General features: G+C 36.9%; 1 protein-coding gene and 1 long non-coding RNA gene across 2 annotated transcripts; one reads left to right on the plus strand and one right to left on the minus strand.

The window, feature by feature from the left end:
• The first annotated feature begins 12,969 nt into the window (after positions 1–12,969).
• On the plus strand, positions 12,970–13,591 carry LOC145012423 (uncharacterized). The gene is made up of 2 exons (XR_013664489.1): positions 12,970–13,140; positions 13,230–13,591. It is a non-coding gene; the product is annotated as an uncharacterized LOC145012423 (long non-coding RNA).
• Positions 13,592–15,902: 2,311 nt separating this feature from the next.
• LOC145010821 (large ribosomal subunit protein eL24-like) lies at positions 15,903–17,424 on the minus strand. Its single transcript, XM_078969371.1, has 5 exons — positions 17,314–17,424; positions 16,719–16,794; positions 16,543–16,644; positions 16,307–16,455; positions 15,903–16,201 (listed from the first exon to the last, which is right to left on the minus strand). The coding sequence occupies exons 1-5, from the start codon at positions 17,322–17,324 to the stop codon at positions 16,054–16,056; spliced, it is 486 nt and encodes a 161-aa protein (XP_078825497.1). The 5' UTR covers positions 17,325–17,424; the 3' UTR covers positions 15,903–16,053.
• Between the last annotated feature and the right edge of the window lie 432 nt (positions 17,425–17,856).

The following is a 17,856-nucleotide window of genomic DNA, read 5'->3' on the forward strand; positions in this document are numbered from 1 at the left end:
AGTGAGAGACATCGTATCTAAGGAATTGTCTTGTAACAATCTCCGATAGAGGACTTTGTAATATCATTGGCAATAGTCTTTGTGACTTTGGTGCAGTGACATTACGAAAGGATCGTTGCATAGGATGTTAGAATCTAGCATATTCTATAAGTAGCAAGAATTTGATATTCTTTCACTTATGAAAAAGGATTTGTAGTTGTGAAATGAGAATGATTGGAAATGTGTTCAATGTGATCTATTTCACAAAGTAAGAACCATAGGTAAACATTGTGTGCATGCTAGGAGCATGGGACAAGTGCTGGAATTCAAGTAAGAAGTTGATTACCCGAAACGACAAATAATGAGTAATCAATATGGTGATAAATAAAAGGGTTTTAATTTATACTCAATGGTTTGAGGCCATATGGGATTAGTATTATTCTTGTGTTTCACATTTGCATGTTTTGACTTCCAGAATAATTGAGTTTATTAAGAATAATCGAATTATTCGAACGGGCCACAGTCGCTAATATATTGGAAGTAGATATGAATGAAGACTGTTGGATTAGTGTCTAAGTCCATAACTATTTTGGTATGTACTTGACCCGATGGTGCATGGTCCTTTTGGGTTGCCTTCACCAAAGCAACTTGATTGGAGAAATAAATAAAGAAAGAGAGGATATTATGATTTATTAATATGTTATAAGAATAATATATTAAAGGAGAAATCATATTTGTTTAATTAATATTGGTCAATAATTAATTAGGAATTAATTTTGTGATAAAGTGTAATTAATTAAACTAGAGGGGCTGATTTGTAATTATGTGATAGTTACAAAATAAGGTAAGGATTATCTTAAATATATGGTGAACGAATTTGAGGTGATAATGCCTTAGAATTCGACTATGATAAGGATTCAAGGATTATCTTATGGGTTGCTTTGTGGATAAGCAACTAGATAAGGATAATGACTGAAACCCTATCTCTACACCTATATAAACACCCCTTGGCTCATGAATTCGGGTATCCCTTCCCAAGGAGTCCTAAGGACGAATTCTAACCTCTCTCTTTATACCTTCTCCATTTGCTCTTGGTGTTTGTAAGCCATTAGAGGAGTGACACTTGTGACTCTAAGCATTCCAAAGTCATTACAAGGAGATTTGGGATTGTTATTGCTACATAACAATCAAGGTATGATCTTAAACCTAATTACATATTAATATGATTACTTGAATGCTAGAATTAGGGTTTATAGTCATGGATTCAAAGCATGTACAATAGAGAAACCTAGATCCAAGCATTAGGGTTTGTATGAGCACATAGGATGTCTTATGACCAAAACCCATCAGAAACTTCATTGGAAATGGCAATGAAAGTACGATAGGGATATAATCGTATAGTTTTGTGATACCTTAATGTTGTATAGGTTTTGTGGTACATAAAATAGCATACATACAAACCTACAAATCTAAGTGAGTTACTTATCAGAAAGTAGAGAAATATGAATGATATGTAGAAATTGCGACTTTTGGCACCGATCGCAATTTACAAAAAGTAACAAAAGTCTTATATAATAGACTTAATAGTAAATACACAATATATATCGATATATGATAAAAATTTAAGTTTTGTATTAAGATAAATAGGAAAAATCAGTTGAATCGTCCATAAGTCGTAAAAATTAGTGTGTCGAAGCATATATATATATATATATATATATATATATATATATATATATATATATATATATATATATATATATATATATATATATATATATGAAGTATGCGTCTTCCCGACCCCGAAAATATAAATTTCATAAAAATCCGAGTTCATATGAAGGAGATATTAATTTTATAAGATATAAAAACCATTCGTGTAGTTAAAAATTATTAACGTCAAAAACTATGAAGTGAATGGTTAACTTGTGGGTAAAGTCATCAAAAGGAAAATCATAATACTAATAATAATTGCTAATAATAAATTCAAAATTTGCCAATACAATCTAAAGTAAAGTTGTAGTACTCATCAATAACTACGCAGATAAAAAAAAACATCAAATACGGAGTTCGTATGAGCATGTTATGGATTTTACAAGAACCGACATTTTCAGGGCGCGCCCAGCACGCAATGCGTGGCGCACACAAACTTCTAGAAGGGGATACATGGCACCACATATTTTGGACACATGGGAGAAGAAGAGTGGAGTGACGTCACAAACGCGTGACTCGCACCCTAAATGCACGATGCACACTTTCTTTTTCATCTCTATATAAAGCGTGAAAACCACTTATCAAATTCATCCAATTTCATTTTGTTGCTAAACCACTTTTCCGTTGGGACTCTCAAACCATTACCCATATTTCTTTAGGGTTTATTTATTTATTTATTATTATTTAAAACTTTTCCCTCTCGAGCCCAAGTAATCCCGAGCCTCTGATCATTTTCCAGCAATCGCTAAAGCACGTTATAAATGTAAGTTTTACGACCCACTTTTCCTACGTTTTATAAAATATAGGGGGGGGGTGGGGGATTACATGTTAATTATTTACCAATTGCTATATATCATTATAATTGCTATGTTAAAAATATTATTTTTATAACATATTAATACCGTTACTCTATCATAGGGGTGTAAGTGAGTCGAGCTACTCGTGAGCTACTCGTTAAAAACTCGACTCGAGATCAAATTAAACGAGCTCGAGCCGAGCTTCAATTAATGGACTTTATATATATATATATATATATATATATATATATATATATATATATATATATATATATATATATATATATATATATATAGAGAGAGAGAGAGAGAGAGAGAAAGACTCGTTTAAGCTCGATTAGGCTCGCGAGCCTACTAAATTGTTCACGAGCCGAGCTCGAGCTTCATTTCAAGGCTTGTTAAAGCCCAATGGTACAAATTTTGTTCTTTTACAATTGATTTCGAATCCCATATTGGTGATTCATTTGTGTGACCCCAAAATTAATATTCGTTTACTGTTCATGAATGTAACATACACGTTCAGTTATCGTGTATTGTAAAATATAAAATAGAATAATATTATGTGAAATTGAGTGTTGAGTTCTAACATATAGTTTTTACTAATAATGAAGGAAAATTGTGTTTAGAGTCACTTAGAAAATATTGGAAGTCTTATGGGATTTCAATTAAAAGTAAAATAGTGAAATTTAGCGAAAATATAAAATTTTAAATAAGTAAAATTTTATTATTGAAAGTTGTAAATAATCTCGTTAGAAATATTTAGGCGAAAACCTCGTCGAAATCCGAGTTATAACGAAGAAGTTATGACCAATCGAAGATCCGTGACAAAACCAGCACGACGCCGAATGACATTAAAAGTGAGTTTTTGATAAATTACTTTTTAGCCTTAGTAATCTAAATGAAAGTCGTAGTATTCGTTAAACCGAGAAGTTCGATAAAAAGAACGCCAAAATCTGACTTCGTATGAGGAAGGTATGATTTTTCGAAGTTTCAGATTAGCAGTAGACAGCTAAAAACTCGAATTTTAGATCGAGTGATTTTTAGCCGACACAACCTAAACGAGAATTGAAGGTCTCATCATTTGTAGTACAACGGTAAAAAGACTGACGAAAATGGACATCGGATGGAGATGTTATGAATTTTTAACGGAATTTTCCTGTCCCGGTCTGTTAAAAATATAATAATAAAAATGAAGTCAAAATTAACTGATGAAGTCTAAACGAAAGTTGTAGAGTATATTCTCACCTACACGTGTATATAAAAAACGTCAAAAACGGAGTTCATATGCGAAAGATTTGAATTTCTGAAATTATTAAATAAAAATAAATGAAAAATCAAAGTATTATCCGGAGCCGTACGCCCCGTGTACACGAGGTTACGCCCAGCGTACCTTGCACGTATCCGGTCCGGAGTCAGCAACGTAGTCTGCCTTCGCATGGTCTCCACATAGAAGCCACATCTGAGACCCGGGAACCGAGCATGCGACACCTCGCGTACACCCAACGTACCGAGGATTTACGCCCCGCGTAATAAGGTGCTTCGCACCCTGTATAAGGGATGCGAAGGTCTCCAGAAATGTTTGTTCATATTCACTATTTTACATCCTCTACTCTCATTTTTAGCCACTTTTAACCCCCAAAAGTCCCGTTATCATCCCCGACATCTGAAGCAAGCCCCGACGCCCCGAAGTTCCCGAGAAAATCTTATTTTCAAGTCGAAACTCTGCCCAAGTAAAGTCCGGTTTTCAACTAAAAACCCCGGTTTCGTTGCCAAAAGTCATATTTAGAGCCGAAGTGCTGCCCAAATTAATATTTTAACCCCGGTTATTTCAAGGTGAATTCAATATATATGAACAACTGTATGTTATGTGTTATATGTGCTATGTGCTTTTCAGTGTTATTATTCCAAGTTATTTTCCCGTGTTATTTTATTCGCTATTTTTAATAGCAAAGTTATACCTTTGACCATGTAATCAGTGAAAGGACTTAGATTCACAGTGGTACTGGTATGTAGCCTCTGGCCATGTAGAACATGTCTCATAAGAGAATGACTTCTATTCTATGGCATTAACATAAGGTTAGATAGGACAGGTATGTAGCCTCTGACCATGTAGAGCATGACTCCGTAAGAGAATGAACTCTATTCTATGGAATTGGCAAATTGTTAGACAGCGCTATAAGCCTGAAATCTACCAAAATATTAAACATAAATTATATGTCTTCTGTGCTATTTGGGCCAAAGCGTTATTGATGCATATCAAGTATTGAAATCATTATGTCTCATTGATCGTAAATCTTTGAATCAAATCTCGAGTTGATATTGAAAGCTTGACATATGATACGCATATGCTATTGTTGTTCTTGTTTCCTTTTGCTTCTGTCATATTGGTATATATAAGGCATAAGATTATATTGTATCTATTTATTGAATTCACTAAGTGTTATCGCTTATCCCTCTCAATATTTAACAATTGCAGGTGATGAGTATCCAATATAGTTTTATACTGCTGAAATATTTAGAATAGTTAATACTATTTCTCTGTATTTTAATGTTCATATATGTATATGAATAGTAGATTCCTGGGTAGACATGAAATGTAATAAAACTTAGTCAGTTTGTATCCAATCTTTTGTAATCACTTTATCAATATAAAATATTATTTTATAAATATGCATGTAGCATGTTTTGAGGAAGTAACTTGAGAATAATGTTGGAATAGTATGAAAGTTTGGGTCTTTCATAAATACGAAAGTTGGGGTGTTTCAATGAATCCTTTTAAGCCCAAAAGTCATTGAATATGTTTGAGAAACAAATGACCGGGTGGCACCCGAGTCGAACAGCACCTGAACCGAAATACCGTTCACATGGAACGATCCTAATGCATATATACAGAGCACATATCAATAACATAAGATCATCAAATAAAGTAGAGGGAAAGAATCATACCCGTCACCACATCGGGTGCGGCGCGTGCCTCTTCTGCAGTCAGCTGAAACGCCTGGCTCCTCACCACTGGAGCCTCTTCCTTGCCCTGCCGGCCATCTGTAATCCGTAGGGTAGCTGGAGTTGGCGCCTTAACCGGCGCTGGTGATGTCAACTGGGGGCAATTGGCCTTCTTGTGGCCCCTCTGGTTGCAGTGGAAACACAACAACTCCGATGTCTGAATCACAGGTGCAAGGGCGGTACAATCGCTACTGAAGTGCCCTAACTTGCCGTACTTGTATCAGTCTGACGATCCCAACTTGCGCGCTCCCTCGTGCGTCTTATCGCATTTCCTGCATCGGCCCCATCCCCGTTGGCCTTTCGGCCCCGCATCTGATCCCTTGGGTTTCTTCCCCGAAGCCCCCATAACATGCCCCTCCTCCATCTTCCTCTTCCGGATGTGCTCCAGATCTATCTCCCTCTCCCTTGCCCTGGTAATCATAGAGTCCAGGGTAGGGCAAGCTGACATGCTCCCGAATATCAGCTCGTAGCATATCATGATAGCGGGTCCTCCTCATATCCTCGTCACCCGCGTACTGGGGCACCAGCAACGCCCTCTCTCGGAACTTGGTGGTGATCTCCGCCACAGTCTCCGTCGTCTGTCTCATATCTAGGAACTCCCTGTCCAGCTGTTGAAGCTTGACAGCCGGTGCAAACTCTGCCCTGAACCTGGTCACGAAGTCCGACCAGGTCATAGCCTCGATAGCCGAGGCTCCCAATGAGTCACCGACGGACTCCCACCAATCCCTAGCTCGATCTCTCAGATATCCTGCTGCATATCTCACCTTCGACCCCTCAGGGCAGAAGCTAGTTAACTGTGCAGACTCAATGTCTGCAATCCATCGTCTGGCAGCTATGGGGTCCTTCGCCCCATGAAAGTCCGGTGCACCACTGCCCCGAAAGTCCTTGAAGGACAGTGTGCGGGGTCCTGACTGGCCAGATGCCATGTCGCTCCTGAATGCCCTAAGGCGATCCTCCATCATCTCCAATATCCCTTCCTTGATCAACCCGAAGATAATGGGGGTCGACTCTTGGATGCCTCTGGTGATCTCTGACGCGATGAATTCGCGTAGCCCCTCATCTACTGGCTCGGAACCTGATCCCGAACCCGATCCCTCTCCTGTACTACCAACTGCTGGCCTCGGGCGTAGTACCACCATTCTGAAATACAAAGAAATAACAATTGTTAGCGATACTGATACCCCTGGAGGGATCACACCCACTACAAGTTCCTTGGTCTTATCTTAGCCTTCCTCGGTTCGGGTACGGATCCTCTGCTTTCAGTAGTACGGGCCAATACTACCTTCCACATCTATTCGTACCTTCTCCAAAGACCGCCTCGACTCAACCAGGTCCCTTCCACTACCGCTGATCACTGCTACTCTTATCCTACGCTTACCCTAGGAAACCTCTGACTCCACCCAACCCAGTCCTCAACTGCTGAAGGCCTCTTGGTGATGCCAATTAGATATTACCTGAATACAATCACATGTGACGAGGCTTGAATAATCCTTCGAGTAAGGGACTCATCCCTACAACGGTTAGGACTCAAACAAGAGCTACGCAATAGGGTCAAATCCAACACTCTGAGATTATTCAACCCTGATCACATGTGACTTTAACGTATTCACCTAACAGCTAACTCCCATCACTTCAAAGCCCACATAGCACAAAGCAAGCAACATTTGTACATAAAGAAAACAATCTCAAGCAACTCTATCCTCGTAGAGAAAACTGAACTAGCATACAATGCTAAACTCGTACTATCAGGAATAACCTAAACATGCTACCCTATTGCTGTCTACTCAATTCTAGGATGCAACTCTTTCATATACTGAAGCACATAAAGCAGGCACATAAGGCATCACTCCTAGATCCTTAGTCCTATTCTAGCATGCTGTTCTACAGAAACTGATAAACATAAACAAATTTGTATGGGTACATTGGGGAGTACTTACTTGAGCTCGGCCGGTCACGCACATCACACACATTGTTCTTTCTTAAAACCCTTTACTTAGCCTTTTAGAAAACGCTTTTTCTTTCCAAAATCTTTTAATCCCTCGATTTGAGTTCAAACACCCCGAAGGTGTGTTCGAATCCCTCAAACCAGGGCTCTGATACCAACTTGTAACACCCCAAAAATACGAGCCAAAAATTTCATTTTTGAAAACATAAGTTTAGCAAAACATTCGAATTAAAACGTTTACTGATCATAATATTTTAGTAAGATATCGCATGTCTGGAAAACATTTCATAAAACATAACAATGCCAGAGTACAAATCCCCAGGAAGATCTCATGATGCAGAATACGAAGCATGTGTGTGATGGGCCGCTACCGCGCCAGCTCCTTCCCCTTCGAAGAAGAGGTACCTGAAACCAAAACTGAAAACTATAAGCATGAAGCTTAGTGAGTTCCCCCAACCTACCACATATCATACAATCACATAACATGCATATATCGTCAGGCATATCTGGGTGCCCGACCTACCCCTTCGGTCCTCTCGACCGGATACTGTCTAGTATAACTGGGAGCTTGCCTCCACTTCGGTCCTCTCGACCGGATACTAACTAGCATATTCGGGTGCTGGTCTCCCCCTTCGGTCCTCTCGACCAGATATTGGGGACTATCTCACCCCCTACTATTACCACATAACACATATATCTCGTAATCTATCTAGCATGGTTGGGCATGACCGCCCCTTCGGCCCTATCAACTGGTAATCTAGGGACTATCTCCCCCTACTGTCACTAGCACATAGCAACATATCATACTAGCACATAAACATATCACAGGTAGTAGCAACCTTAGATGAATATCACAGAGACAATCATCCATCATACAACTCCTACTGGTGGGATGGCATTGTGGTCGTAGACCCACCGCTACTGGAAGGTAACTCACCTCGTAGTAGCTGCTGATCTATGTGGGAATAGTCTGTCTGTTGTTTCTGCTGCTCCGGAAATCCTCCAGCTGTAATTCCCACAAAACACTTAGTCAAATACTGCTAGCCGCCCTCAGGGTAAATTGCCCATTTACCCTTAACAAGTCATGAGTCAAGTCACAGTCAACTGCCAGTTGACCAGACTCGCCGAGTTGGCTTGCCGACTCGCCGAGTCCCTTTCTCTATACCCAAGTCCAATAGTCCTTCATCCTACTCGCCGAGTTCGCCTTCATCCGAAGAACACTCTAAGCTATGACTCACCGAGTTGTATGAACAACTCGTCGAGTTGTTCTTGAGACGAGAAGATTGCCATGAACTCGCCGAGTCATGGCGCTGACTAGTCGAGTGACCTCATGAGTGAGTCTGGCTTCCAACCCACTGAGTCATACCCTATGACTCACTACTCCAACTCGCAAACACAAAAGGGAACAACCCTAGGACTCGCGACCCGACTCGCCGAGTCAGATGAACGACTCGCCGAGTCAGCCACATGGAAAAACCATACACGCGATTTTGCTTGGATCCAACTCATGCCATTCATAGATCTGGGTTCCTAGGGCCTGGTTTACACGTAAATTTTCCAACTTTACGTGTAGAAATGCATAGAATGGGGGTTAGGGGCGAAATAATGGCTAAGAAGGTAGATCTAGGACATTCCAGCAATTTACTCCCATAAAGGTTATAGATCTGAGCTTCTGGAGCTCAAAATGACTAGTTCTAGCGAATACTCAACCTATTACGACTTCTACTTCATGCACAAGCTTGGAAAAGGTTCAAGAAGAGCTCAAAAGGTGCTCTAATGGGGTTTCAAGCATGCAAACAGATTAGAGTAGAGATATACCTCAGAGAACTCTGAAATAGCACCAAGATATCTGGTCTCCTTCTCCTCTTCTTGCTCCACTCTCCTTTTTCTCCTAAAAACTTCAAGGAATCACTCTAATTAGTTCAATCTCACAAGAAACGAGTTAGGGTTTGATGTAGGGCGCTCTAAGGGTGAAAGGGCGTGAGCTTGGGTCGCACAAGCTAGCTTAAATAGGGGCAAACCCTTGGAATTAGGGTTTCATCAAACAGCGGTGACTCGCCGAGTCCAGGATATGGACTCGCCGAGTCGCCAACTTAAGCGTGCCCACCGGACCGCGTCACTACTCGGCGAGTCAGACCTACAACTCGCCGAGTCCAAGGCTAAAATGACATTTACTTAGTTAAATTTTTACGTACCAGGAACCAGGTGCTACATATTAATACATTTTGTATGTGCTTATTATATGTGTTCCTGATATCTATGCCAGATGAACGATCTATACATGTTTTACTTGATTTAAACCGTATATGTATTTTTATACCTATAAATATATTGGGTAAAGATGCATATATGAAAGATGATATGGATGATGAGAGATGAAAGACGATATAGATGAGAGGTGAAAGATGATGAGAAGCCTTGACTTTAAAGTTGATCCAGTCATCTAGCAGGGTATAGATGGTAACCACAGACTATTATAGACAGTCCAGTGGAACGATAGCTTGTAACTTGTATGTGTTTTTGAACTATATGTACACCATATGTAATCTAAAAACTCTGGCAGATATGGACTTGGTGCTTTATAAATAAACATTGGTAGCTGTGCCTAATAGATAACATTGACAGTTGTGCCTAATAGATAACATTGGCCGTTGTGCCTAATAGATAACATCGATAACTATGAACTTAGTGTCTGTTAGATAAACCCTAGTGGCGATGGACTTCGTGTTTATTCCTTAGGACAATCCTTAGGAATGAATAAATGAAAAATATATGATTCTTAGGGAAGATCCTTAAGAATAAAAAAGATAATTGGAATGTGAAATTGGGTTAATTGTTTGATAATTAAACATAATAATTATATTATTGTGGGTTAGAAACCCTATGTACTCCCCAGGTTTTTGTATTGACGATGATATTCCAATGTTTTAATATAAATAAAATATATTTTTTCGTAAATGCTTTCATAATAAGATCATCATGTTTTTGGGAACAATTTTCACAATATTATTCTTCAAAATGATACATTGATTTTTAAATAAATATAAAAAAATCAGTCTTTTCTAACCGTGACAATGAGGATGTCACACATTGGCATTCTCACATACAGAGATACTATGTGAAAACACTTTAAAACAAGATTATTTAGACTTAACTTTAGCTTGGACCTTCTCTTTCCGCCCCCACAATTATTAATGGAACCAAACCAATACAAGATTGTTTAAACTTAACTTTCTTTGTGGTAAAGAGCATTAACAAATGCCATTTCGTAATGGAGGCAAACCAATACAAAATAGTCATCTGCACATGGTGCAGATAGACAAAAGACAAAACAGTTAGAATGCCATTTTGCAATGATCTTTTTTGTTATTTGCTATATAAACAGAATATATTATAATAAACAATGTTAAACAAATATAATATACAAAAATAACACGATATTAAATCCAAAGTTGCTAAACTTTCAAATCATTGTCTTTTATTCATAAAAATTTCACAATAAAGACAAGTTATTTTTGCTAAGGTTATTGTCACCGTAGCCCAACAAACTTTAGTACATTGGTTTAAATGGTCTATCGGGACTATTTTTTGCATTTGAGGGGCACGTACTTGTGTTTTTATGTTTTAAAAAGTCGTTTTTTAAAATTTGAAAGGGTCATCCGGTGACACTCATCCTACTTTATACTTTTCCAATTCCATGTCATTGCCGTCTAGATTAAAGAAGTCCAGGTCATTGCCACGTGGGTGTGATAATGCTTACCCAGGTTTTTCATTTAGGCCATCCTACATTGGAGCAAATTGGTACTCTCATTCCCTTCTCCACATCTCGTGCTCCAGATTTCACTATCCCCCTCCACCTAATTTGCGACTATGGTGACTGTGACTGGGTTAATTGTCAATGTTATTGTCCTATGGAGAGAACCGGACCCAACAGTGGTAGCGAAAGTGTGGCGGTTTTTAGTGGAGGTTCGTGAATTTCAAGCCAAGTCAAGGGGTATCGACTATAAAAAGAAGAGGAAACGTCCTGTTGAGGTTCGCTTTTGTCGTTTGTGCTTGCGATGATACGAATCCGAGCTTGAGTTATAGTGCTTACGATGATACGAGGTTAGTAAACTGTTCTGATAGGGAAGTTTTGATGGCTATCAAGAAATTCAATCTAAAACACTTCGAATCAATAATGTTCCTCGACTATCAAACACCAGTCAACACCTCAACTCCAAACGAATGTGATGTCACATGGAGATTTCAGAACCAGAAAGAGAAATCATGGAGAAGGTATAGAGATCTGAAAAGGTTCAAGATCGAATTCACCGATTCCTACACTTACAAAGTATCAGAACAAAAGGATGTCATTCCAGTGTTGATGCACATCGTCCCCGACAAACCCCATTGGGAAAAGGTGAATGTTTGTTGGGGGATTGACCGGTGTCAATGAAGCTTGAGCAACTGCCGTCGACGAATTAAACCCATAACCGGAGCCGTCTTCAACCTACTCCCCGGAAGTTGCAGTATCGACAGCGTCACATTATTCACCTTGTTCTGCCACATCGGAGATGTCGGATAGGACATCGGAGATGTCAGATAGGACATCGGTGGAGTTGAACCGAGCGCCAATAAGCTCATCGAACCCATTTCCATTGAATTAACAGCAGCAAATCATGATTTTGGAGAAAAAATAGTTGATCTAGTAGAAGCGTACACTGGTCGGAGCTCTTCCACCTTGTAAGTAGGAGACTAGGCAGGAATACCTGCTAAAATCGGTAAAAGAACATTTTCAAACCGTAAAACACAAATACATGCACCTCAAATACATAAAAAATAGTGACGAAGAACCATTTAAATTAATATACGAAAATTTGTTGGGCTACATTAATAATAATTTTTGCATATTCAATCAATTCAATCACTTAACTATTTTCAAAAACAAAAGAACTACTTTCATCAAGTGAAAGAAAAAACTATTTTCCACTTTAACTAAAGCATTATACATTTTTCCCACTTACATATAGCTAGTTTTGTAAAACTCGTCGAGATGTCCGATTAATCATCCGAATACTCGCTACTCGGCCGCTTACCGATGCGAGTTGCAGAATCCCGAATACTTCATGATCGGCCCCTTTACTGAATTGAGCAGTGTTGTAAAACCCGGTCAACGCGATGATTAATATGTATAATATATACTTAATGATTTATTATTTAGCGCGCACATATATATATATATATATATATATATATATATATATATATATATATATATATATATATAACAATTAATCATGAAGAGTATTTTTGGGTTAGCTTTTTCATGTCAAAAGTAATTTTAAAAAAAAGTGTTTATTAGCTTATGATTTTTAGGAAAAACTGGTTTTAAAAATCGTTTGGATGCGAAAAACTGTTTTTTAAAGAGTAAAATGATTAAAATACTAAAAAGCTAGGATTCGGGAATATCACTCTAAAACCCTATGTATTTTGTATGAAAACCTAAATAAACCATTATATTTATTTTATGATCAATTTAACCCCTATTAATATCCTAACCGTCTAACCTATCTCAATTATCCGGTATAACCTTAACACGTTATTATCACTATGCGGGAAAACCCTTCGTCATTTGTAGTCTGCCATCGGAATTACTGAAATGAAGAGCGGAAGCAGGGTCGAGCAAAAAGCTTCGTGGATCAGGGGTAGCTTCACGAAAAAAAGGTAATCCATCCATCTTTGTTGTTTATTCTGTTCGTCAAAGGCATGAGGTGTCGTTTTTCTTAATCTGTTGTTCGCATTTATTGTTTAAGTAAGCCGTAAACAGGGACTATGTTTTCAAGTTCCCATCAATTTGTTGAAGTGCATATGGACGGTTTGAATGGCACAGATGATGAGTATGAAGAGGAAGAATATGTTCATTCTTCAATGGACAAGACAACATGGGATCCTTTTTTGAATGATTTGGTACAAGGAGGAATAAAATTGCCTGAACTGTCATCTGATTGATGGTGGATTGAGCTATTCAGATGAAGAATTTGACAAAGGAGAGCACATAAATCATGAAATTGGGGACCAATTTTTGTTTGTTTCTGTTTAGTTTTGTTTGTTTTGGACAAAAACATGTAATTATACTCAATTTTATGGTAATGGTGATTGTTTGGTGTGCTAATAACCGAAAGTATCAGCAAGGGCAAAATCGTCAACATCAAAAAATTAATTTTTTTGCGGCACACTTGTAATGGCAGTTGCGTTTTTACTGATTTCGGGTAAAGAATAGCAATTCAAGAATGCAAAAAAAATAAAAATAAATAAATAAATAAAAATAAAAAATAAAAAATAAAAATATAAGCAGAAAACTTAGGAAAAGGGTAAAACCACAACAAAAATGTAAGCTTAAATGGCTGATGCTGTTTGTGTTCTATGTTCAATTCCATTCCAATCTTCATTCTGTCCCACATTAATAGATCCACTGGGTTGCTTATCAGAAAGTGATTGTTGGTTTTTATTCAAACAATATGCATTTGGTGTTGAGACAAACATTATGCATTTGGTTGGATTCTTTTATGTCCCTGATTCGAAAATGACTTTTGCATCATATTACTTTCCTGTGCAGCTGTTGTTCGTGTCTAGGCTCCATTTACAGTTTCTTTTTTTTGTTCCTGATTCCAATCTTCATTCTATTCCTGTTCCTGATTCCATTATTCATTCCAGCTCTGTTTTATTATTGATTCCATTCTTGTTTCTCTTTTCTGTCCCTAATTCCAATCTTCATGTCATTCATGTTCTATTTTTGATTCCAGTCTTCATTTCATTCCATTCCATACTAATCAAATGAACCATAGCAAAAATCTTTAAAATGTCCAAGTACTCACAAAACCACAACTATAACACAAGGGTAAAACTGTCCAACTATAACAAAGGAACCTGATACAATCCAAGTACTCACAAAACCGCATTATCTTCAAAAAAACAAATGTGTATAATAACCAAAATCACGATTCCATTACAAATGTGCTTAATAAACCAACATCACAATTCCATTACAAAAGTTAGAAAAAGGGTAAAAACCAACATCACCCTATTACATAATTAACCATCTTAGATTAACCTAACTAGCCCAATTACATAAAAATTAACAAAATAAAGACGCTAACCACAACAATACCAAACATCATCAACCTCCATAGGAATATATCAGGCTCCTATTTGTCATTGACCTTAAGCTTCATTAACTCCTTCAGCAGAATCCATATTCTTCTTTGAAAGGTTCATATTTTCATTGAACAATTCCATATTCTCCCTATGCAACTCATTAATTTTACTCTCATACAAGTGCATACCCGAATCCTCATTTACCCATACAAAAAATTTACAATCTTTTGAAGGATCCTACAAAAAAGTGTAGTATCTGAGTAAGCATTACAAAATCAAGTCAATCAATGCTATAATTTCATATACCAGAGAATTTGGGCACGGAATCAAATGTCGGCCAGGGTTCTTCCGGGTAGTCGAAGTCCATATATTTGGTTCTTCACAACAAGTTTTTATAGTTTGAAGTTAAGGAAGAAGAACAAACCACTTGATCGATCACCCATTCTGCAACAGTTGGGAGGAAAGAAGAAGTCGATGAGAAACGATTTAGTGATTTTGAAGCCGGCAACATCTTTTAAACTTAACCTTTATTGTGTAATTGATACCACGTGAGTATTGTTACCGGTTGCCAAATTGCAACTGGTTAAAAAGCATTAAATGGGAAAAAAGTATATTAATAAAGGTTAAATTGATCATAAAATAAATATAATGGTTTATTTAAGCATTGAGACAAAATACATAGAGTTTTAGAGTGGTTTTCCCTTTCAGCTTTTTGATAAATAAACAAATACTTTTTTAGCTTATTAACTTTTCAAAAAGCTAATAAGCTTTTTTTAGAAACTATTCCAAACACCCACAAAGAAAGCTAATAAGCTTTTTTTAGAAACTATTCCAAACACCCACAAAGTAAGACCATTATGCATTTTTCCATTTTTATATATCCACATCAATCAAATTTTGTTATATATTTCAATCAACTTTTGCTTTTAAGTTATGATTTTGACATATAATTTCCTTAAAAATATTTTTACATGATCTACCGAATCCGAGTTCTTACCAAATACTCCAAATCCTCCCCGAATACTCGCTATTAGATAGTCGGCCAAATAAGTACTAAGTTACGAGTTTTACAACCTTGCATATAGCCATCAAGGTAAAATACAACACACACACAACAAAAAACAAACAAACAAAATATACTTCCATTTCACCAATATAACTATCAAATAATCTACTTTGGATCACAAAACAAATCAACAGCTAAAATGAAACAACAAAAATATTGCTAAAATCCAATGACTACAAAACAAATCAACAGCTGAATGAAACAACATAAAGATTGCTAAAATCCAATGACTGGAGTCATAACCCTAATTTGATCCAAAACAACATATTGAAGATGCTTCACTCTCAAAATTGGTAAAAGAAGATAGTAACAAACATCTAAAAGACAAGGTTGCTCAGAAGCAAATATCATAAACAATACAAAATATTAAAATGTTCAACCAAGAAAATCATCAAAAAAATAAAAGTGGTGGAATTTCAACGCTTGCCACCACCACCTCCTAACTTAGGTCCTTTACCTTTAGGGGCATTGCCACCCTTGCTTTGAGTCTTTTGTTTTGACACCACCTCTGCCTTCTTTGCTTTCTTCTCATCTTTTGTCTTCTTAATCCTTTCCTTTATCTCACTAAAATTTCATGAATGTAAAAAAAAAATATAAATACAAGATTTTTGGTTCAAATGGTAATATCACAAAAAAGAAAGAAAACCTAAAAAAGGAATGAACATATACCGAAGAGCTGCCTCCCTAGCAGCATCACGAACTTCAGGCTTCTCACTTCTTTTCTTCTGAATAACTTCCAAAGTGGCCCCCACAATGGCTCTTGAATATGGCTTCTTGGTTGCACGTCTTCTCTTCTTCACTGCTTCCTGAGCAATGTCCTGAAATAATTGAATGCCAAGAATAAAAATTGGTCAGATTATTATCAAAATGAGTGGAAAAACAAATCAATAGATTTTGAATCTGACCTTCTTGTGTTGCTTTCTGTACATGGCTGTCCATGTGAGCTTGGAAGGCTTCAACTTGTTATGGAAGTACCTCTTGCATTTGGAATTGGCAAACAGGAAAACCTAGATTGAAGAACGAAAGTCTTTTAATTCAAGAAAAGTATAACAATCTTGACATGTATAATCAGATCATGTACCTGAGAATCTGATCTAATGAATCTGATACCCCTTCCAGGATATATCTTCTGGCCACTGAAACGGCATAATTCAGTCCTACAAACGATTCATCGTAGTTGTCAGTTAACTTGAGGGGTTTCCATGGTATGTAACGATTTAGAAAAAGGAAATCAAAAGTACATACGATTAGATTTCATAACAAACCGTATAGCTCATGTTGAAGAGATATACAAGCAGAGCTAAACATCTACATTTTTTGGTCGTGATAATAGATGTAACGCAACAGAAACGTTTGGCCACATATGAATATAGAATCAATGTCGATAAAACCTATAACCAATCCTAGATCTTAAGAGCATATATCGTTGTATATCTCTAGTTGATCGCGTTTCTAACCCTAATAATACAGCTTCGTCCTCTTTTACGGTTTGGAAACCCTAATATGATTGCAACAGATTGGATTGAAATAATTGGGGGGAAATGACGATTAAGCAAGTATCTAAAAAATTAGCCATTTTATACCACTTCCTAATCAACAAAACCAACAATAAGCTTGGAGATTCAAACAAAAAAGCGTGAAATTTTCGACGAATTGTAAAGAAATTGGGAACATACTTCAAAACCATGGCGGCCGCTGCTACAGTTCTACACTTGCTGAAGAAAAAAAAAAACCCTAGGAACACCAATTGTATCCGTCCTTATATAGCACCATCACTTTTAACGAAATATGCGCGTTTTAATCATATCACACAGCTCCCTTGAGGAAATAGAGATGGCACTTGTAGCCCCTCTAGTTTTGTTTTTGTTTTAAATTACCCAAACTAAGAAATTATGTGTATCGTTTAAAATAAAGCTATATAGTTACCCAAACTCTAGTTTTGTTTTTATCTTAAATTACCCAAACTATATTGCGTAAAATACAACTATATACTTAGTCTTTTTGGTGTATACATAAATATTAACTATAAAATAATAACATTAAGTTTGTAATTATTTGAATCATATTATAAAATATATATCTATTAAAAACATATCATTCAACGGTATTTACTTGTGGTTTGCATTTAAATAGAATTAAACATGGTTCTCGATTTAATATTACAATTTAAAGTTATGATTGATTAATTTAGAAATTACTAATTTGTTGACTTTTTTAAT

The sequence above is a fragment of the Lactuca saligna genome, chromosome 8, assembly GCF_052625555.1.
Source record: "Lactuca saligna cultivar CGN05327 chromosome 8, ASM5262555v1, whole genome shotgun sequence".
In the NCBI taxonomy this organism is placed as follows: Eukaryota; Viridiplantae; Streptophyta; class Magnoliopsida; order Asterales; family Asteraceae; genus Lactuca; species Lactuca saligna.